The 22966-nt window shown below is 41.3% G+C and overlaps 1 protein-coding gene across 5 annotated transcripts in view; it reads left to right on the top strand.

Annotated features, from left to right (window-relative positions):
• The first annotated feature begins 1297 nt into the window (after positions 1–1297).
• Positions 1298–22966, top strand: part of fhod3a (formin homology 2 domain containing 3a) — a 66969-nt gene continuing 45300 nt past the window's right edge. For all 5 annotated transcript variants that reach the window (XM_055055932.1, XM_055055930.1, XM_055055931.1 and 2 more), the window contains exons 1-3: positions 1298–1834; positions 9827–9936; positions 13762–13829. In XM_055055932.1, the coding sequence (XP_054911907.1) occupies positions 1670–1834; positions 9827–9936; positions 13762–13829 (343 nt within the window). In that variant the 5' untranslated portion in view covers positions 1298–1669. The remainder of the gene's footprint in view (positions 1835–9826; positions 9937–13761; positions 13830–22966) is intronic.

Below are 22966 nucleotides of genomic sequence, written 5' to 3'. Positions count from 1 at the left end.
CATTAAGTCTGCTGCAGGTGAAGATTCTGTGAAATATTTCTTCGATTTGAAAAATAACGTCTCAACAAAACCCTTTTCATTCAGTCTTCATAATATTTCCCTGCGATTGGAGCTCCAATTCAGATTGGCGATGAAGTCCAGTCACAGCTCAGTGTTAGAGTAAGCCTCCTAAACAAAACTTCAGTGGATATGTGAGAAAACTTTGGACTTTTATAAGATTTAGTTTAGGTTTTCCAACCACTCACTCTGTTTTAACCCGAGCCAGCAAACCAGCTCCGGTTGAAACAGAAGGTCTCTTCCCTCTTGTGGTAAGAAGAAGATACTTTTTCCAATTCTTCTCTTTAATCACCCAGGAAGTTAATGCTAGATTTAGCTGCCCGACAGCCAGCATCTTCACTATTCATTTTGATTCGTTAAAAAGATATATATATATATACTTTAATGTTTAGTGGCTTATCGTTTTAAGGTGTTAATGAATGTGTCAGTCCTGCGTAATCACAACAGTTTTCCGAGGCAACCAGCAGATGGCAGCAGCATCGCGATACTGATATCTTTTTCACATTGGTTTTTACAAGATAGAATCGTCGACTATGACCGATGTTTTTCTAGGAATTCTTTATTTTTTATTTTGTGTTCATTATTTCAAAATGACATTTTTAAACTAAATCAAAGTTACTTAAAATCAATTTGACATTTTATTATCTATAACATTCTATACACATTTTAGTAAAGGTGTATAAAGTATTTGGTCATGTAAAAACATCAATTTTCGCAGAAAAAAAGAAAAAAATCAAGCAAAAATAAAATCTTTTTTTTTGTTTTTATTGGTCCAGTATAGCACATATAAAGCACGGTGCGGTTTGCTCGTGACTAAAGAGGCTGCGGCTGCAAGGTGTGACCACGAGATGTCGTCAGAGATCAACAATTTTTCACAGGAATCGCGTTCAGAATAAAGTTCCGGTGTCAATAAATAACATAAACAAATGAATAAATAACAACCAAAACAAAGCGGTGTAGATTGCCTAATTTCCCACCCTAAAATCTTGTCCTGAACCCCTCATTATTATTATTATTATTATTATTATTATTATTATTTATTTTTTTTCTACAATTACTATTCAGTTTAAAATGTTTTCCTGTTGGTGTTGTTGGAGATGACCATCGGATTATTGCTGAGATGATTTTCATGGAGGAAGCCACTGGAAAGCAGGAGAGAGTGAGGGAGGAAGAGGAGGAAGAGGAGGAGGAGAGCCGAGGGGAAAATAGACACAGCTCAGTCAGAGAGGGGTGGGGTGGATTAGGCTCAGACAGACAGCAGACCGGCTCTCCCAGCCAGGCTCCGCTGATCCTTCACTCTCCGCTTTGCTCCCTCCTCTTCATCACCGGCCACCTGCCTCTCCGAGAATAACTCCCGACCGCTCAGGACCGGGCGAGCCTCGGGGGGCGGGGGGAAAGGGCGACATCGGTGTCCCGATTGCACCTCTCCGACACCCGCGCGCCCACTTCCCCACTTTCGGGGGATTTGTTGTTGTCGCTACCGGCCGAGGAGCGCTCCGGCTTCTGCCCCGTCACTCCCTCTCCTCCCCCAAAGACCCCCTCTCGACTGCCCTCCTGCCCTCCACCCTGCCCCGTCCGTCCCCTCAGAAGGAGCCACTTGCATGGATGCAGCATGGCCACGTTCGTCTGCAGGGTTCAGTTTTTAGATGACACCGATCCGTTCAACAGCACCAACTTCCCAGAGCCGACCAGACCCCCGGTGTACACCTTCAGGGAGGACATCCCCCTCATCAACCAACTAGCGGGCGTCCACCGGCTCCTCAAAGCCCCTCACAAGGTAGGATATTCCCTCTGGTAAACACCTTCCTTTATGGAAAGTAAAGCAAAACATGGGATGTTGATGAGCTGATCTGACAGAGATCTGCAGTGGAATATGAGTTTGTTTATGTTTTTTAATGTTTGGATGTGTTTGGGGGGAAGGAAAGTTAGAGCAGAACCACATGGAGTTTTTGGACTTCTGTTTGTCTCCCTTTCAAGGCTCCTGCAAATACACTCCAGCAACCAGCATTCAGAGGCTATTTTCAGAACACAAGTGACTCCAATCTGTGGAATGAAACAAGGTTGCCACAAAGCCTTCAGCAGCTTCGAAACACTGCCTTCGCTTATAAGAGATTAAATATCCAGGGGCGGTCGCAGGAAGGTTCTAAGAAAGAGCGGGGGTCACTGATAAGCTGGGTTGGCACACGTTAAAAAACAAAAGCCAGAATAAAATTTCAGTTTTTATTGAGTATTTCTCAATGAAGCACACTTTTTTTTCTTTTCTTTTAGGTTTTAAGGCGTATACTGCCCTCACTAGTTCTACCAGTTCAAGAGGTGTTTCCTTTCAACCCTGCCGATTTAGGGGTTCCTCTGTCTCAGAATGAAGACCCCCTCGGTCTTCATTCTGCTACATGTCGAGTGAACCCGGCTGCTGCATGTCTGTGCTCTGCTCGTCACTCTAACAGGTGGCTGCAAACGCAACAGGGCGACTAGATATATATCCTCCTCTGCCCCCAAGTGACAGTCCCACCTCTCAGGCGCCCAGTAACCCCGATCACAGACGATCGGCTCAGTCAGAGGAGCGTGTCGGAGCAGGAAAGACGCAGCTTTAGGGCCGTTTTGATGGGGAGAAAAGATGACGTTGAACCAAAATGGTACATTCCTCACTGACAAGGCTGTCTGGAGCACATGATCACGCCAGGCATGGGCTGGTATGACATTCTCCAGGGATGATAGAATCGAGTAAAAATAACATGTTTTCCACTCGATATTGGTACGAGCACAAACATTTCTGAGGGTTATTATTGGAGATACACTGATTTCTGATTTTCCTTGAGATCTGACTGGCCGTTTCTGTTCTGACTGACGTTTTAAAATAACATCAGAACTCAGAGATTCTTTGGCAAAGTTGGTTTCTATTTCTGTATCATGGCACGTGTTCCTAAACTTTTATATTCATATGTTATTAAGCTAAAAAAAGAGTTTACTAAAGTGCATGCTCTGAGTTAATGTATTTTTAGAAATAAAAACAGTGGAAGTTCTTATGTCTTGATGAACAAGGGGAAAAATATCCCTTTTTAAAAATTACTTGACCAGCTGAGCTCCAATGTCCTGATTTGGGTTGCATGATATTGGAAGATGTTTCTGGATATATGTGGGATGTAGCCACATATATCACTGGAAAATGTAATTCTACTGCATGGCACCTAAAATATAACAACTAATATTACATTTTGGCTGCTCTTTGTGGTTGTGATACTGCAGAGAGTGTATTGGAATGACAGTTGTTTGATATGTCTCCCAAGTTAAGTTTGCAGATGATGTACCAGGCCGTTAGAACATGTTGAAGGTGACGGGGCCTCGCAGACTGCGAGCAATTTCCTGGAAACTCGAGAAATTGCAGAAAATTTCCTCCAATTCTCGACTATCAGCACATGAATAGTCGGTCGCAACTGGTGTTTCTTGAGCTTAACCCCGTAGAATACCTTGTAGGTAAATTAGAGTAGAGATCAGGGGGGTGTCGATAAATGGACCAGCCGATAAATTGGATCTGTTTTCCTTAATTTTAGGACTTGGATGAGTGGCCGATACTTAAATGTGAAGCTGATCTTATCTACCTCTTTAAGGTCTAAAAATTTGCCACAGTACTCTGAGAGCGGATTGGCTGACAGACCCACCCGGCGGGTCATGTCTTCGTGTTTGCAGTGGGCAACGCAGTTGGCAATCTACAAAAAGTCACATAAACAGACTGCTAAACCTCGAAGAAAGCTTTCAAGTAAATACTTTCAATAGTACAATGGAATCTCAAATGGTCAATCTTGTTTCTCGTGCATAAACTGTAGTAGCTCTCTCTCAGCTAGCTGCTAATGCTGACCAACAAGTGGGGAATGCTTCAAAGCATAAACTCTGGTGGCACATTCTCTGGCATCTCATTGAAAGCTCGTTGTACCGTAGGATTGCACGATGGAGAATTCCAATGGTTTTAAAATCGTAACTCTTTAGTGCCTCGGTATCGGTAACCAGCCGATGCCCAGAACTCACCCAGACGAGCCGTCAAATTGATGCAGACCTTATTATATGCCCTCTCTCTTGTGTGATTTTCACATAACCAGTCAGTAAAGTTTAAATTGAAAATCAAAGGGAGACTCGGGGAGTTTGAAGTGCTGCCGCATGACCCCGTCTGCGAGCCAGCACTCGACAGCAGAATGGCTTTTTCCAAAACCAGTGGATCTTGTGCTGCCCGATCCTTAAAAGCCACAAAACAAATGAAAAATAGCCCACAGCACAGAAAAGCTTATGATTACAACTTATGCAAGGACAGATGGTGCAGTCTGTGTTTGTGTTTGCAATTTTATTCCCATCACGGAGGAAGACCGTGTGCTATGGCAACTGGATATTGTGCTTGGATTATAGGGATGGGATGGAATCGCTGCGTTTTTGCCCGTCGCATAGTCGGGATTCAAACTTCGGTGCTTTCTAAGGATTTACTCTGGAAATAACATGGGGAAAATCTGAAAAATGACCCTTTTTTTAAGTGATTTGTTTCGCTTGTTGGGTTATTTCTCAGTCTTACGAAGCGGCCTTTTCTTCTCACTGTACTTCAACGTCCTGAACTTTTCTCCCTGTGTTATTATGCTGCGATGGGAGAATTCTGCGCCGGACCGGCTCGACTGCATGCAAAGTATAGGTCACTTGTCCCAGAATTCCTGTGGCCGTGGCCTGGATCCTTGCGACACTTTGTTCTCCTCACTTTGGGCTCTGTGGTTTTCCTGTCCTCTTCCTCTATGTCCTCTTCCACCTCTCTGACCAAACACAACTATAAACACACAGCCCGGGTTGCTAGGGCTAAATCGGAGAGCCTTGGATGTGTTGCTTGGTCCAAACTGCTCTTTCCCTTCTGTCAGAACAGCTCGGATAAATCATCATCAAAGAGAAACACGTCAGGTCGAGCTCGCCGCACCGGTTCCGGTCTGATGCAGCGATACCTTTTTTCATATCTTGTACCTTCACAATAGCAAACTTCAGCGAATTTCAGTGGGATCAAGGTAGAGTTTATGCGATGTTTTGGTCACAACAGCTCAAAGTGTCACGTCTCGCGGTGGGGATGGGTTCGCACGTTCGCCAGAAAGTAACATTTTGTTTGTAAAGTCGACCCTCAAAAATGGTTTTCCTGCTGCCGATTGTTCTTCCATTGCACACAGGTTGACGCTCTCCACTAACGAGGTGATTTCTGAAGGTTTTTATTAAGAATAAGCAGATCAAAGACAAAATGTACAAAAATATATTAATCAAAAGAAAATAAATGACAAAAAAAGCAAATAAAATATTATTCCAAAGCCATGTCAAAATCTATTTTTTCCTGAAGACATTTTCCAAACTCTGTTCCTGTACAAATGCATGCCACACTTTCCAGATTTTTAGTTGTAAACAGTCTGAAAATGGTGTGTTCTTGTCTTTCAGTTTCATTTATGTGTTTCCCAGTGAAGTCTGTGGCCGTAATGCCACACAATGCGTCCAAGGGGCATGAATACTTTTGCAGGGCGCTGCATCCTTTTACAATAAGAAACTCCCTTCCCCTACAAAAATAAATAAATAAAACCCAGTACATCCTGCACTTCAGAGGTCGACTTTTATTGAATTAGCGAATAGCTCTTGTTAAAGCAGCGCTGAGAGACTTAATGGCCACATGGAAAAGCCCTCCCCTCCCACGCTCTTTATAGAACAGAATCTCCTGCGTCTCTAAAAGTCGCCGGCTAAATTACGTAAGGGCATCTATAACTGTCGACTTACCACCATCATCGGCAGGCTGGGTGTTATTTTAACATGGAAGTAATTACATCCCGCCCCTCTCGCCCTCCTGTCTTTTTGTTTTTTTTCTTCTTCCTCTCTTTGCTTCACTCCTTCTGGGAGAATTTGATCAAATGGGTGTAAAGCAGATCGGTCTCGCTCTGTTCCTCTGGCCCCCCGTTTTGAGGGCCCGACTCGCTTCCATCTACAAACAGCGAGACGCATTTTTATTACATTATTACATTACATTATTACATTAATAACTGCATCACTCGAGACCAATGGGAAGAGACGGGCTTTGGTTGACTGTGTATTGGGAAGCTGAGCAGTGTGTCTGTGATGTTTTCCTTGTCTCTTCTATGTCACATAATCTTTCAGATAAAAAGATGAGGGAGGTCGTAGCTGCTGTGGTGGATGATGCAAGAGTTTTGAATCCATCAGAAAATGATGAAATTACAAGATTATTGTCATTAATGCATCAAACCATAAAGTATCTGCCGTTTTTTTATTTTGCCAACCACAGATTCCAGTAGAGGTGCGTTTTTCAGTAAGTCAAAAATCACAATCAATCAAGTAAAATTTGATCAAATTTTACAGGTTACTTCTTTACGTAACCTGTAAGTAATCGTCTTTTTGGTAAAAAAAAAATAAAAAAATGGAAAAAATTTGGGGAAAAAAACAAACAAATAGCTCAAAATTGGAATAATCAAACCTTTAAAGAAGAAAAAAAAAAAAGAAAATAAGTGATCAGTTGTAAAGAAATACCTGACTGGTGAATTTCTGAAGAGGTGAAAATTGAGGTGATGTTGGAGAACAAAGGTGGAATGGGATTAAAAATGCTTTGGTCTAATTCCCACAGCAGGAAATAAAACAACAAAAACAAAACAAAAAACTAGGGCAGTGGGACAGGACATGAACCCCCCACCCCACTTGTTTCCACTCCTTTTGTCCAAGTCCTGGGCAGATTTACCAGTTCTCACACACATTGAAAGTGTGAACAACAATGGTTTCACATTTGGGATTAACTGTAGGTGGATTCACCTTACCGCACTGTGTTGTATCTGGTTTTAGACATAAAAACCCAGATTTCTGTTTCATAAAACCCTGCAAACCAGGACAATTTTGGCCATGGAATAAAAATTTGGACACTTTCAAAAATATTTCAACAAAATATTTTTGTTGAAATGTGCAGCGAAAACAATTTATAAATTGTTTCACTTTTCCCCCCCATTAACATTGACCTAATGTTGTCGTGAACACCAACCTCCCCTCAGTAAAAAAAAAAAAAAAACTTTTTGTCTGAACATGATGCTAATATAGCTTTAGCATTCTGGGTTCCTCTTTTTTTATGCTAACTTTTCTTTCGTAACCATTTTCTTTTTTTGCAATTCTGTGCTTCTTTTGTGTTTTGCTACCTGCCACGTTGTGCTCTGTTTGAGAAAACACACAAACCACAGGTGTTGAGCTGGCCAAAACATCTCTGCTGTAGGACTTGTGTGCATTAGCGGAGCGTTTTGCTAAGTGGATTAGCTCGTTGACACAGATGGATAATGTTGTTCCGAGGGAAAGGGAGGGAACCTGGAGCAGGACTGGTGTCATTATGGCTGATTATTGTGTAAGATTAGGGCAACTTCTTCTTGGGTTGACTTAAAAGAAGAGCGATAAAAGAGAGACCTGAGAAAATATGCTAATGCTGTATCTCAAACAGTACCTGTTTTTATTGGTACTCTGTGGAAATGTACAAATTAATTATTTCCAAGACAAATACAAATAATTTCATTGCTTGCAGAGCCACCAACAACCAAAGAAGGTGTGTTGCCTGAAGCAGAAACTTTCAGAAGAAGCGAGCGTTGAAGAGGATTCTGACTCCACCGTGTGTTACGTTCCAGTTAACTCTGAGGTTTCAGATGTGGGGATTACATCAAACCCAATTATGCTCCAGTTCCAAACTAAAGAACCACTGGGATTCTGTGTTAGGTTTGCTTAGCGACCAGGCCGGCTGCCTCTGGCAATGCAAGTCAGTCTCTGCATTGTATTTGTGGAACAAGTTCAGTAAACAAGATTAAATTGTACAGCAAAAGAAAAAAAAAACAACTTTGGTGTTGGCTTTTGAAGTAAAGGTTTGTGACTTTAATTTAGGAACGTTTCTGTTAAAATTGAAAATCTTAACAAAATGATCAAAATGGTGAACGTCCTTCAACCAATTTACCAGCACCAAATGAATAATGACAATCTGGCTCTAGTGAAAAAGTACTGGAGCCATTGTCCTCGTCTGAGCTCAAACACCTTTGGGAATTTGCAGCAGACCTTCACTGGTAGACACACGCAGACAATCCGGTTTAATACGAATGTCCTAACATTCGATTTCAACTCTATTTATTTATATTTGTTCGGAAATCAGACCCGAAAATCTGATGTTCCATTTGCTAATCGTTGGTCAAAAGACATCTGTCTGTTGACGATCTGGACACGTTCAAATCAACACGCTAACGTTGGTGTCTGTCTTGGTTGAGCCCCCATTTGACTTGAGGTCCTGGGTGGACTCACCCACCCTCTACGCCCCGAGTACATATAGCAAGAGTTATATTTATGCTGCGAGTCCGTCCGACAGTCCGTCCTCGTTTCTGCGTGAAAAGGAAGGACGGACGGACGGGGAGCAGGAGCAGGTTTTGCTCTGGTCACAAAGTGTCGTCTGGTCAGGTCACTTGAATGGTCGGCTGTGGAGGTGTGTGTGTGTGTGTGTGAGAGAGTTTTTTGGCGGCACATCTAAGCTTGTGATATTCCCAACGATACCACCGACCTGCTAAATACCGATGGATGACTCCTCTGATCTCCAAGTCAAGTTTATTTGTATCGCACATTTCAGCGACAAGGTGGTTTAAAGTGCCTTACAGCGTAAAAAACAAAGCAAAAAGTCATATAGTCATCAGTTATGAAACAAGCAACAAACATTACATTTTGTCAAACGTCAAAATCATCAAGTAAAAGCACCTCATGTCGATCAAAGGCAACTCTAGACCGTGTTTCAGCTGTTTGGCAGCGTTCTAGACGTTTGTTCTGGATTTGTGGTGCAGAGGACCTGGATGCTGTGTTTGCTTCTGGGGTTAGCAGAACCAGAACGACCCAGTGACAGGTCTGGAAGGTTTGATACAAACGGCTTTTAACCAGGGACGACGAGGACACTCGCAGGTTCTCTGCTGCAACAATGATGTAAGTTGCTTTTTGTGAGACGTTTGCACCTGCTTCCAACTTGTGACTGCCTCATAAAAGATCCACCCGGTGGGGTGCAGATACATGACCGTGCACCTGGTTCCAAACCCAGCAGGGTTTCCCGTTACACACCAAAACCAAGTCAATCTTTTGCAGTGTTTTTCTTTTTTGTTGTTGTTGTTTTTTTTGCCGATTGAACATGATCTAGGTGCGAGATCCGAGTTGTTGTTTTACGAGAAACAGACTGCGCTGACTCATACATGTGAGAAAGGTTTTGGGTGAAACCCCCTGCACCCCGGTCACAGATGCAGAGCCTCCTAAAAATGCTGAATTTTCACGCGTAATACGAGTTTAAGCAAAATTCAAGTGTCACATTTCCTGCAGCTGGTGTTTACATGCACTAAGAGTTGCCCCTTCGCTCTGTGTCCCTCTCTGCTTTTGGTTTCACGTCCCTGCAGCTTTATTATGAGTTAATTCCCTCACCAGCTCCGCCGTAATGCCAAAAGCAGATACCCCCCGACAAATGTACATGGCGCTTGTTCGAACCAATAAAGCGGCTTTATTTCAGAGGCTCACGTTGTTTCTTCTCATTCAAGGGTGTGAAACACAAATAGACGTAAGTTAGTGACTGCTGGAAAAGCGGGTCCAGTCGCCTGCGTCAATCACCAGGTGGACTTTACTAGCCTTTCCCGGGGGCCAAAAGCAAGGTGTGAGTGGCGTTGAAACGGAAGCGACGAGATGTTTTTGATTGTTCTCTGTTTCATCAGGCGCTTTCTTTCTCGTGTTTTCGCAGCTCGACGATTGTACACTTCAGCTGTCCCACAATGGGACCTACCTGGACCTGGAGTCCTCGCTGGCCGAGCAGAGGGACGAGCTGGAGGGGTTTCAGGCGGACGATGCGGGGTAAGAGACTTCCGCTCATCACCGCATCACCGCAACCAGACCAATGGCTCTTCCGCCCTTTTGGCCTTCACAAAACATTTCCTCCGAGTTCCTTCTTTTCTCATATAACGAGCAGAATCAGAAGCTGCTGGATGTGGATTTTTTATATTTTTTTTGTTTTCTCTCTCTTTTTTTTTTTGGAAGCACGAGTTCATGGAAAGTATGAAGCTCTCCGCAAAGCAGGTCAGATGTGCCCTCCTTTCCAGAGCCATAACTCTTCTCTGTTTTTTCTTCTTCTTCTTTTTCTTCTTTTAATAAATGACATACTAGTAAAATAAAAAAAATAAAAAATAAAAAAAAAAAACTGGAAGGTATGAAGGGCAGGTTGTGCTGAGACTAAATTGTGGCAAAAAAATAAAATCGTCGTCACGTATATCGCTGTACTTTTCCAGTTTCTCCCCTGAGGCGTCAGGATTTGCTATAAAACCTGAAACTATGAGAACATTCGTTGCCATTTGCGAGGGTATTAATACCCACTGCGATTTTCCACACTTTGTCACTTGCAACCACAAATCCAATGTAATTTATACTCCAGACTAAGAGTCAGCAACCTTTCACAGTCCGAGGAGTCGTCTTTTTTTTTATTTTCGTAGTGGAGCGGAAACAATCCCAAAAGTTAATATTTTGACCAGTTTTTGTTTGCTTTTTCTTTTTTATTTGCTATAGGAAACTTGTTTTCATGTTTCAATTCAAGAACAATTTTACTCCTAATTTTAGGTTTAATATATATTAAAACATACCATTACAAAAAGAAAATAAATAATTTTTATGTGAAACATATTAATAAAAAAATACTTAAAAAATGTATTAATTTATCTTTCTGCTAATATTGTTTTTCTATTGTGTTAATATACTTTTTTGCCATAGCAACTAGACATCGCCTGAAATCATTTTGCATTAGTGTATATTTAAAATAAAACGTTCAGTTCTTTATAATTTTCGGCCATTAAGAGTCAAGAGTATCGTAGCGCCGACCTTTTCCCGTCTGTTGCTGTGCACTGATTGTCAGCTGGCTGCATGACAGCTTGCTTCACTCTCTTCCTTCTTACAAGAAAGGGAAATCAAGCTGTTGGAAATCTTCCTGTTGTCATCAAAGTACTGTAATCTGTCAGCACTAGGCTCAGTTATACTCACTGTTTTCATCGCAAAAGGTCATCGCTCAGAAACAATGACCATTACAGATACATCTGCGCTCCAAGAACAAGTGACTAGAAAACATTCTCAGAGTTTTGTTGTCATCACAGCCCCGTTTTCAAGACCAACCAAACAAATCATGTCCTGTTAGCATAGTTAGCCTTAATAGCTTGTGGTTGTTGTTTATTTTTTTGCTCTCTATAATTGGAAATACTTTGGTGAGGTTAGGACGATATTCAGTGACATAAAATAAAAAACATTGAGCACACTGAAGGAAGAAACAAAAACGCAAAGTATTTTTGACTTGCTTTCTGGTCTAAACATTTAAATTATAACATAATTAACTGACAAGTAACTTGTCAGAAAATAACTTGGACCTTGTTTGAAGTCAGTAGTTTCTGAACATTGCTGATAAAGTTGTAGTTCTACTGGCAGATGTTTTCAATTATAACAAGACATTAAACCCATGTAAAAAGGATTAGAAATCTGTCAGGGGAGCTAGTAGTTTTTTTTTTATTTATTTAATTATGCCAATATTAAGAAATTATTGACTAGGAGTATAACACCTATAACTTCCTGGAAAGTCACTTGTGAGTTAGCACACCTGAATGAGACAGGACTAAGATATTTGCACTAGAAATTACACAAAAGACACTTTGTGAGCAGCAGAGCGTTTGAAAACCCAAAACAATCTCGAATGCGTTTGACAGCTAACTCCTCGCTTAACAACGATCAACCTCTGCCATCTTTAGCAAATGAATGAAACCACACTTTAGAGGAACTTTTTTGTTGTCTGGATCTGTTTTTTGTGCCTGAAGCGTGTTCCAGTGAGAACCCTGAGTATCACGCACACACACACACACACACACACACACACACACACACACACACACACACACACACACACACACACACACACACACACGCACACACACACCCACGCACACACACACGCACACGCACACACACACACACACACACACGCACACGCACACACACGCACACACAGCAGCTGCATATGGGGGGCTGCCTGCACGATTGGGACATTGTGTGTTCGTGGCGAGCTGTGGTATGTTGATCTGTTTGTGGTCGGTGCTGGCTGTCCCCCAGATGAACGATGTTCTTTGTGTCTGTCTGTATGCATGCTTGTTTCCATGTGGACATTTCTTAGTATCTGTGTCACATGCGTCCAGAGGACGGACAGGTGAATAATAATTTATAATAAATATTTCTGACTGGGTTGTATTGGTATGACTTCCCTGCCCCAAGATCGCTCTTTAGGATGGACATTTATTCAAATTTGTAAGTTGTTTACAGTCAGAATTACTTATTCGTTTATTTATGGGTTTAATTTGTGTTCTCTAGTTTAAGATCTCGTAACTGCTTTGAAAATCAACAACATGTGTTGAGGCTAATGCTTGATTGGACGTGGCTCTTTGTTCAGTTACGTAATGGGGGGATTTCCAATACCTGCATTTGACAAATCCCTGTTTTATATTACACACACACACACACACACACACACACACACACACACACACACACACACACACACACACACACACACACACACACACACACACACATACACAGCGCACGCGAAAATAAATGGTTTTACCTTGATTATCTTTATACTAAATATTTCAACTTCTCAGATGGACGGGAGGCCAAGAAGAAGGAAATAAATACCCCTTTGGCCAGAGGGCTGCAGCTTCTCATACATGATAAAGCATTTTGGTCACCAGATTTTCACTCCGAATTTTCCCACAAGTCAAATATGCGTCGGGACTCCAGCTGTGGCGGGACGCTGCTCACCGCAGCTCGCAGTAAACAAAGTCCCTTCACGGCACGGACAGCTCAGCATCCGAAGGCCTGGGAGAGAAAATCACTGAGATTATGTTGCACACTGACCTCCTTCTGAGCTGTTTATTTATTCATTTATTTTTTAAAAATCCGCCTCTGTATCAATTAAAACATTAAAAATAAATCTGACCTACACTGAGTCTGATCTCTAATGCTGCATTTTTTTAATCCACTTTATGCCAGTTTTTCTTTTCTTGTTTTTGAAAATCTGTGCCACGTTATTGCTGCTTTGCTAAAGCAACAGAATACAGAGACATTTCCTTTCACTTCCCAGCTGACAACAGAAATCTGTGTGCTCTCTTCTTTTATATTTTGCCTCTCTGCTTGTTTTGCGTAAGCAGCAGTGCTGCAGCAGTGCACACTGTCAGAGCGGTGCTTCCCCTGCTGTTGTTGGATTTTATGACATTGGTGATGGAAGACGCTGATTTGTCTGGAAAGATCAGGGGACGTCTTTGTGTGAATGCACATCAACATGTTGGCATGCAGGGCTTTTTTTTTTTTTTGCGCCTGTGTGTATGTGTGTAAACGGGACAAGGGTGTAAAAAGAATGGATGGATGTGTGTAAACGTTTGTTGTGTCTCCTCGCGTTTCTGCTGTCTAATCTCCAGTTTCAGATGCGTATCAGTGTAGAGGCGCGAATCCGATACAGGTCACTGTCTGTCTGCAAAATAGAAAACCTCTGTGGCTTCTCACACAGCTACATAAATTGTTACATGTGTCCAAAAAAATAGCAATAATTATTTATTCATCATTTTTATGGTTTATTTCTTTCCCCTCCCACTGTTTCAGGTCCAGAGGGAAGAAGCACAGCGTTATTTTGCGGACCCAGTTGACCGTCCGTGTGCACGCCTGCATCGGTGAGTGCAGCATGACGAGTTTCTGCTTTCATGAGAAACTCTTTGTTTCTCCTGACGCTCGCACACACATACACACACACACGTCATCTGAAACACCGACTCCCAAAAACACACAAGGTACTTTTAAAAACCTGAAAAGTGGCATCATGTGCGCCGTTGATTAACGTGTGAAAACGTCTCTAATTTTACCATCATTTATAAAAAAAGAAATGGTTATGAACTGATTTAAATGAGCAGTTAAACCTTCGAGGTCGGTGTGATCACACTGCAGCTCACCACTCCTTTTCACTGGAGAGTCTTAGAGAATAGAGATGCACGGATCAAATGTTGGTGATGTCATCTCTCCAGCTCCTCTATAGCAGTGGTTCTCCCGTGGTTCTTAACCTGTTTTGAGGTACCGAACCCACTAGTTTCATTTGCACGTTCACTGAACCCCTTTAGTGATAAATAAAATATGATTTTATTTTTCCAAATTCAAGGTATTCAAGGTAAAAAAAAAAAAGGTATGTGTTTTTTCTTTTTACTGGTGCACAAAATGAGTCGTGCATGACCATCACCGTGCTCAAAGAACAAAACCAACACACTGCATGAACTCACAACAAATTACTTTATTACTTTATTCTGGCTACAAAAAATTTTTCATCCCCATTAAAGAATTTCAGTCCCCAAAAATATTTTCTTTGCTATTTTACTAATTAAAAATATATTTGGATTTTTTGACAAATGTAAAAAATTTTTAAAATGATTATTTTAATGATTTTTTTAATTTAAATTTTAATTTGTTTTTTGGCACTTTGAATCCACAAAATACTTGTTTACTTTTCCCCGTCTCCAGCTTCAAGACGTGTCCCCTTAAATTTGCCAGTGGAGACTAGAGTTGGTCAACTTGGCGTTGCATGTCATGCAGATGGGACGCCGACTCCCATCCTGTTCCGTGATGCGTGAATCCATGTTCCACATATTCATCTGACCACTTTCTTTTTTTGCTCCACATGTTTAGTATGGATTCAAATATTGAGAAAGAAACCACACGACGTACGACTATGACAGCCGTTAACGACCGCGCGCGCTAAATTCTCCGCATATTTTTTTTAAAATATGTTTTTAAGACCCACAATAATTAACATTTAAAAATGGTTGAGAGACTTAAAATCTATTTTATTTTATCAAAACTCAGAAGGATTTAAATGGCATTTTAAATTTCCTTGTGATTAGCAACCTTTTTATTAGCACCTTTAGCATCTGTTAGCTACTAATTATAGTTTTGTTTTTTTTGGATATGTCTTAAATGAACGCAATCAATGACAATCAAAAATGGTCGAGACAGGGAAAATTTAGAATCTATTTTACTTTTTCAAAAGCCAAACAGAAGAATTTATTTCATACTTTAAGCTTCTCCATGATTAGCGACGTTTCCGTTAGCACCGCTAGCTTACGTAGCACTAAACATCAGTTGTATTTCGTGGAGATTGCAGAACCTTACATAGTCACTTTATCTCCATTTCCAGGCCATCATCCATTTTTTATGCTAGCTAATTAGCAATGCAGGAAAAAAAAAGCCTGCAGATATCAGATGGCATCACGGGGAGTTAAAATGTAAAAACATCAACTATGAGATGAGGAGTCTGAGGCGGTTGTTTAGATTTATTGTAATAAATAAATGTTCAAGTACTTGCTACTTTCCACAGTAAGGTTTCTGAATCATGTTTAGGAATGGCACTTATTTGTTTGACTTTAAGCAGAACCACAATGCTGCTCTGTAATCACGAAGGACTTTCTGTCTTCCTGGTAAACGCTTCTCTTCTGCTTCCTCCATGACTGGCCGACATTCTCCGCGCCACTGATAGCCGTGCTAAATCTGGATCACAGAATCGCTCCAGCCATTGGGCTGAGAACGTGACGAGGTGAAAGGTCGCTCCACACCGGGGCGTCGGATGTCAGAAAAGTTGCTCATGTAGGAAAATAATAAATATTTGACATTATTTAAGATTTTTTTTCTTTTTTTGAAACGCAGTTGAGCAGGCTGCATCAATGACATGAGATTGATTTTAGAAAAAGAGATATTTTTTGTGTGCCGCAACATCTAGTGAGAATGTCAGATTAAATTTCTGTACGTTGTAAACTCTGATCCGATGAGCTTACACGGGTCGTAACCGTGCACAGATAAATCTGTCTCTCACGCTGATGTATGTAATGCAAACCAAATGCACAAGTTTTGAGGAAAACCAATCTCTGGCCTCTTCCTTACAATATTTGATGTGTCATATTTCTGAAGGACTTCAGTAAATAGCAGTTTGTGTTAAAGCAACACTAAATATCAACCTAAATGGTTGACATATATTTTTTATGACATATAAGAAAATACATAATAGATTATTAGCAAAATGTCCCATGACATAATCGTTTTAGAAATGTATTTAATAGACAATTTATCAATTTTGTTAATTTATCAATCTAGTGGAGTTCAAAAGATCCAGGATTAGCTCCTAATCCCGTCCAGATGAAGTTATTTCATGGTGACGTAGAGCTGGACAATAAATCACTAACAATATATATCGTATCAGAGGGATCAATAGCAGTAGAGATAATTCTCAATAATTTACCTGGAATCCGATCCAGAATCAAATATATCAATTAGACATTTATTTTAATTTATGACATATTTAGTTAATGACTTGCTGACGTAGTTTTTGTTTTCATTTTTGCCCCTTTTAGCTCCCCATAAAATGAAGCTTGTATGCTTGATCTCTGAACAGATCCATTCACTCTGCAGATCTTCTGGGCCGTAACCTTTAGTCGTCCGCGCATTTGACTTTCCGTAATCCCTCTGGCTCTTGACCTTCAAATCCTCTCAGTAGCGGTCAACCGACTCTCCGCTAAATGAAAAATCTGTCGCGTCCAGATTGTTTGCGTGGGGAGGGTGCACGGTGGTTGCGAGGCAGGCGATTGCGATGAAGCGACTCGTGCGATTGGTTGTGTCGTGAAAAGGGTTCAGGGCGTCTGAACGGCTCCGCGAGGCGTTTTTAAACCTAAGAAAAGCGTTTTCCACAAATCGCCTCAGGTCCGCTTGCCATTTTTTGCGTCAACGTCGGACGTCAACGCGGCCTTCCTCGGTGCGCCGCTCGTCTCTTTTCATAAGCGTGAGAAAAAGAAAAAAAAACCAGAGCATGACGATGGAAAACACGGCTCTCCTGAGAATTTCTTTGCACTGCCGTGGAAAGATCAAATTACATGCAGGCTTCCCTTCTTGGGATTAAAGAAGCTCTCTGATGTGTGTGAGGGTGTGGCAGTGTCTGTGTGAGCTAATGAGGTTTCATGTTGTGGATGAAAAACAAGAGTGGAAACATTGGTCGGGTCAGCAAATCGGCCAGGTTCATTTTTGGGACAAACTCCACTCTGCATACAGAAAGAGACGCTTTTCGTCCCACTAGGGAATCCGGCTGTTTTGTCTTTCTCATGCAGGGCGGGTATCTGATATTCAAGGTGTCGGCTTTAGCTTAGCCAGGAGCTCATTATTTTTCCTGTTCAAGTCTTGTTTATACCCGTGTAACGCTCTCGCATATTTTTTTAATTCCCCCCTCTGCTAATGAGAGCCTCTTGTTTGAGCTTTAATTTTAGTCGTGTCGTTCGCAGCAGGGTTGTTAGGAGGGTGTCAAGAGGTGGAACGACGCCGAGGTGTTATCTTTAGAAAGCATTGACGTCACAGAAACACGTAGAGCTCTGAACGTCAATGGCCGGACGCAGGGGGGAGACTGCAGGGGCTTCAGGGATCCACTGGGGTGAATTTGAGTGTGTGACATCAGGAAGAAAGCACCATCCAAGTAAAACTCTGCTACGTTGAAAAAATGTCAGATAGAATTTCTTAGTGTTAAGCTTAACCCAGATAAGCTTAACCTTACTTGATGTCAAGTTGTTGTCCATGATCAAAATTGCAAGGAATAAAAAGTCACATTTTTGTCCTTAATTAGGGCAAATACTGCAAAAATTTCTTGTAAATGTTGCTAAAGTAACACCACAAAATGAGTGATTTTGATAGCAAAAAAAATAAAAAAAATCATAGAATCACAACAACAGACTTGAAATCCTAAGGGATTTGATTTAGCAAACTTTTAACTTTGAGGTAAAGAATTTGCAACAAACAGCAGGTCGACCTGTTTGGATTTTGAAACATCTTTTAATCATTTCTAGCCCTCATGCATCTAATTTCTTTGGTTTTCATGCCTGTGTGGGATACGTCACTGTTATCAGTGGTGACAGATACGACATGTTTACACCAAAAAAGTAGATTTTGTTTTTCAGTTCTGCCTTTGCAAACTCTTTCCCGTTGAGCTGCTAGCTTACCCTGAGATTGTTTGTGCCCTACTGCAGCTTCCTTCATGATTTTGCTGCGGCTTCAAACAAAACTTCTTGACAGCTGTCTTTAGCTCTGCAGGATTGTCTTAATGAAACGTTGGCATTGTACGGCGTGTACAGGGTGTACTTTACTTGGCCATTTTACAGACTTTCATTTGAGTAAAGTTCCACATCTGTGTCGAAGTCTTCGTTATTGACGCTTTGGAATTCTTCAAGTGTGTTAGTCGTGTATGTTTGTGCCCTCCATTTTCGAAGTAGGCGAAGACTGTTTGCACAGCAGTTCTCGTTTATTCCCTGCCCATAATGCGTCGCTGCAGAGCTGGATCTCGCAGAGCGACGGTAAACGGTTAAGGTCTACTGACGTCTTGGAGGTTTTCTCACGGAAAACATGGTCAATGTTAGCAATAGTCAACAGCTATAAAAGTTTAACTGAGAGCGAAAGGTCTGTTCCAAGGCAACCCCTGCTGAGGCTCACAAACCGCTCAGGAAAACAAATCTTTCCCTGTTGAGGCTGGAATACTATGTTATAATACATGTGTCGTTGACAGACGCTGTGAGTATCACCATGGTTGAAATTAGCGGTTAGCCTTAGCTTCTGCTTAGTGGGGACTAATGTTTATGATCGGAGCCTCAGGGTTAGCATGACTAACTCTGTAGTTAGCGATTCTCACCATGAGTGTTTGTCATAAATATTGTCAGAAGAACAAGCAGTGAAACAAAATCATCTCAGTCCAAAGCTTGAAAACATGACCTTGTTCTTCGTGTTTGTGGAGAGTTATTGTGCCAGATTAGAAATGGGCGACTGAGTCCTCTGTATTTAAAATAGTTAAACATTTTAAATATTTCAGTTTTGAACAAGTGTAGTGTCACGCTCACTAAACGTGCATTTCAAAATACAAGCTTTGTGTTTTGTGAGTGGGACACGTTTAATGCAAAGCACACTCTTCCGAAATAGTTACATGGTGTTGGGGTTGTTTTCTTTTCGCTGATGCTTTGGTAAATGAGTACTTGCTGTTGTCACAACAATGCAAATTAGACATAAAAGATGTCCATAAAATAAAATTATGTCCAATTTTTATATAGACTTTTGCTAGTTGTCAGATGTGCAGGTATTGAGTTAAATGCGGTGGGACAAAATGCTCTCTGTTTCCCATGCAGCCTCATTTCCCAGGCCTTCTCGAAGCGGAGGGATTCTCGGTAATTCGTGTGATGAAGTAAGAAGAGGTGATGTTCTCTGACAGGTAAAGCTCCCCGTAATGAGAGGTGCAGCAGGTGAAACAAAAGAGTTCGACTGCAGAACAAAGGGCCTTGCATGTGTTTTTTTTTTGGAGTCTGTTCAATCCCCTGGCACCGTGTTGAGGAATTCAGCCCTCTTCGCAAGAAGTTTGGCTTCCCACTCTTGGATTTCTGGCGCCCCCCCCAATTATCCCATCCCTAATCACCCCCCACAGGATCGCGGAGGAACAGTGGGGTGGCAAAAGGGTCGAGCTGGAGTTTGACTTCCTCTTACATAACAAAAACTGGGCGGGCTTGGCTGAGAACCTGAAAACCCAACGGTTGCTCTCAAATTCACTGCTCACCTTCTCAGCCCTTAACAGGATTGCCTAAAAACAAAACAAACCTGCCGTCACACTTCCATCCAAACGCTAAGACGACACGCAGGGACGGAAAGCACAAGCGGCAACAAAGATCCTACTGTGTTTCGAAACCTGAACGGTTGTGTTTTGAGGATTTGACGGCATCAGCGAGTTATACAATTGAAAATCTTTGTAAATAGGGGCTTACGGACAGGGTGGTCTGAAGTGCCATTAGGGGTAGATGCTGCTGATAGCTTCGCAGTGGTAGTGGCAACAGTGCATTGTTAGCATGCAGCACAATGAGTTGAAACAGCTGTTTCCAACATTGGTTGTACTCTGTTGTCCTCCTGAGGGCGGCGATAAGGCCCACTAATGGCGTTATGTGAGATGGTTCAGCGAAGAGGGAGGCAGAGGGCATCAGGCTGCACAGTCAAAGTTTATGTGTATAAAACGTTCATGCTGCCGCGCTTCCTTGTGTCAACGGGGCGAACCTGAGGGCGGAAATGCTCTAACCGCTCTTTAATCTGGCTTTGTTTTGTGCTTAACTTCTAACAGCCATGCTAGTAAAAGTTCCCCACCATCTCGTCTCCTTTCCTTTGCTCCTCTGCAAACGTCTCTTTCTTTGCCTCGTGGCTCATTACGAGCTTCTCCCGGCATGATAAGTACGACAGCATCACGGCCCGACCTTCGTTCAGCCATAGTTGTTCCTACTGTTAAATGATCAGAAATATTAGCCATCTCTGACCATTTAATCGTTACAATTGATGTTTGCTATGATACCACATTTAGAGTCGCTATATTAACATACTTAGCATTTAATTATTGTTAGTTTGATTTTGGCACTTGCTAAAAAAGCAAATCTTATTTGCGCTCAAGTACAGAGTTCGTTTTTGACAGGACGTGAACGCTTTTTGCATCTTTCCAGTGTTATTTTTTGAGAGGGAGGTTATGTCCACATCTTTTAGGGTTGGAAGGCTCTGCTCCATAACCCTAATCTTGACCTTCCTCCACAGATTCTCCATCAAATTCCAGTCTACATGCTGGCTGCAACTCTCAAAAAACTTTAATGTTGAAGTGAAAGTCAGAACAATACAGCTGTTAAGATCACTGTCCATACCTATGTGTGTGTGTGTGTGTGTGTGTGTGTGTGTGTGTGTGTGTGTGTGTGTGTGTGTGTGGTTTCCCTTCAACCAGATGACAGATAGTGTGCAGAAACAGGAGGGGGAGGGGAAGTGGTGTGGAAATCCATTCTCTATTCTCTGGTAACACTCAGGTGTGTCATTCAAACGACTTTAACAGCAGCTTGTTAAAAGCCACCACCTTTTCTTTGAAGATGGATTGTTTCGTTTTAACTCTTTGCGTTGTGTTTTGTAGTATCTCATCTTGTACTATTACCCACAATTCCCTAAAAAAAAAAAAAAAAAGTAGGTGGTGGGGGGGGGAAAAATCAAGTCTTACTTTTTAAAATATTTTCACACGCAGAGAGAAGGAATGTGAAAAAATTCAGAAGCAGTTTTTTTTTTTTACTTTTCACCTCACCACCAGCTAAAAGGCACCCACATGTCATGCTTTAGTTACTGCTGTGGGATCAAGAGATGTGGGAGCGCTAACTGTGTTAGCCGCTTTAGAGAAGACGTTCATTTTTTTTATGGTTTAAGTTGTCGGTAAATTTCTTAGATATGAAATATTTATACACACAGGAAGTTAAGCAAAACACAGTCATATTCAGTAAATCATTGCTAGATTAAAATTACCTTTTGAAAATGAAAACCTTTAAGCGGGTATTAAACATACTCTTGATTTCTGTGTTGAAAATGTTCTTTTCATTGGTCTGATGTAATGTTCTAATCGATCCAGGTGTTACGTTTCACTTAGTGCTTTTCTGTAATTTTCAAAACTTTTAGCACGTTCTGCCTGACGGCTAAAGCAATGCTTAGCTTGAGCTTATTTTCTATTTTTGCCTGTAATTAGAAGTCAAAGTATCCAGAAGGTTTATTTCGTAATTCCTCACTTTAAAAGTGACTCATAAAGTGATTTATTTGTTATTTTCCCATAACAAATTGCTGTGGAAAGATATTTGTTCCACATCATAAAATTGTCAATATTTATTTCAGGAGTTGTGACGGAACGGTGACGAGCAAGACTTGATGAAGAGCGAGCTTGACCCCGAAGCCGCTCACGGTAAACGTGACTTTTAAGGGCCGCAGTAAAACATCCAAAGCTCACAGTTAGAGAATCACACAATGTTCCGTGTCAGATTATGCTACTGCGGCAATAAAAGATGAATTTATTTTAAGGCTTTATGCACATCTCCGTCAGGATAGCCAATAAACGTGGAGCGCAAGTGCCTACAAAACGTCCTGCTAAAATAAGACGTCAAGTTGTAATGAACTCAGCGTACGTTCCCAAAATGTATTTCTCTCATTTGGGGTGACAGTTTTACCGCCGTCTTGTAACGCGTCCAGGCAGTGCGAGAGTGAAAATTACCCTACAACCTCGCTCTCTTTCCAGAAGTGTGTCTTTTCTGGGTTTATTGATCCTCCGCTGCGGTGCGGCGGCTTCTCTCTGTGGATGTGGCAGGGTTTTTCCCCAGGCTCCGGTTCTGCTGACAAACACCAGAGGCTCAAACTGTTGCGTTGCGGCACAACGCGCTGCCGTTTGTGGTTCCGCTCCCCCAAAGCCTGTGTGTGATTACTGCAGTGCTTCTCAATTATTTTCCGTTACGCCCCCCCTAGCAAGAAGAAAACTATTCGCGCCCCCTACTCCCCACCGTGACTATCCATCTCTGCATAACATTTTTCCTTCTTAACATTAAAGAAAAAAGAAAGACATATGGTCAAACTTACAAAGTATAACTTTATTAAATCGTGTTTTAAGTCTGCAACAGAAAAGATTTTAAGTGCATCAATGCCTGAAATTAAAAATAAATAAATCCTTGTTTAAACTGTAAACATGTTTGACCAACTAATTGCACCATTGCAAAATTAAATCAAATCAATAAATAATATTTAATAATTATAATAACTAATAAACTACAAAACTAAAAAAATAATAACTAATTTATATTCAGTTCAGCAACATTAACTCAGGAGCACAATATATAAAACACTTGAACCTACAAAACAAAAATGAATTAAACAATTTGTGCTGATTTTTCTGTCTTTTTTTGATCAAAATGAGGAGGAAGTCAGGTTTAATGGCTACAAT

Source organism: Poeciliopsis prolifica, unplaced genomic scaffold (genome assembly GCF_027474105.1).
Source record: "Poeciliopsis prolifica strain line A6 unplaced genomic scaffold, Auburn_PproV2 SCAFFOLD043, whole genome shotgun sequence".
NCBI classification, from domain to species: Eukaryota; Metazoa; Chordata; class Actinopteri; order Cyprinodontiformes; family Poeciliidae; genus Poeciliopsis; species Poeciliopsis prolifica.
Note: the sequence above shows the minus strand (reverse complement) of the source record. Positions and strands in the feature narration are given on the sequence as shown.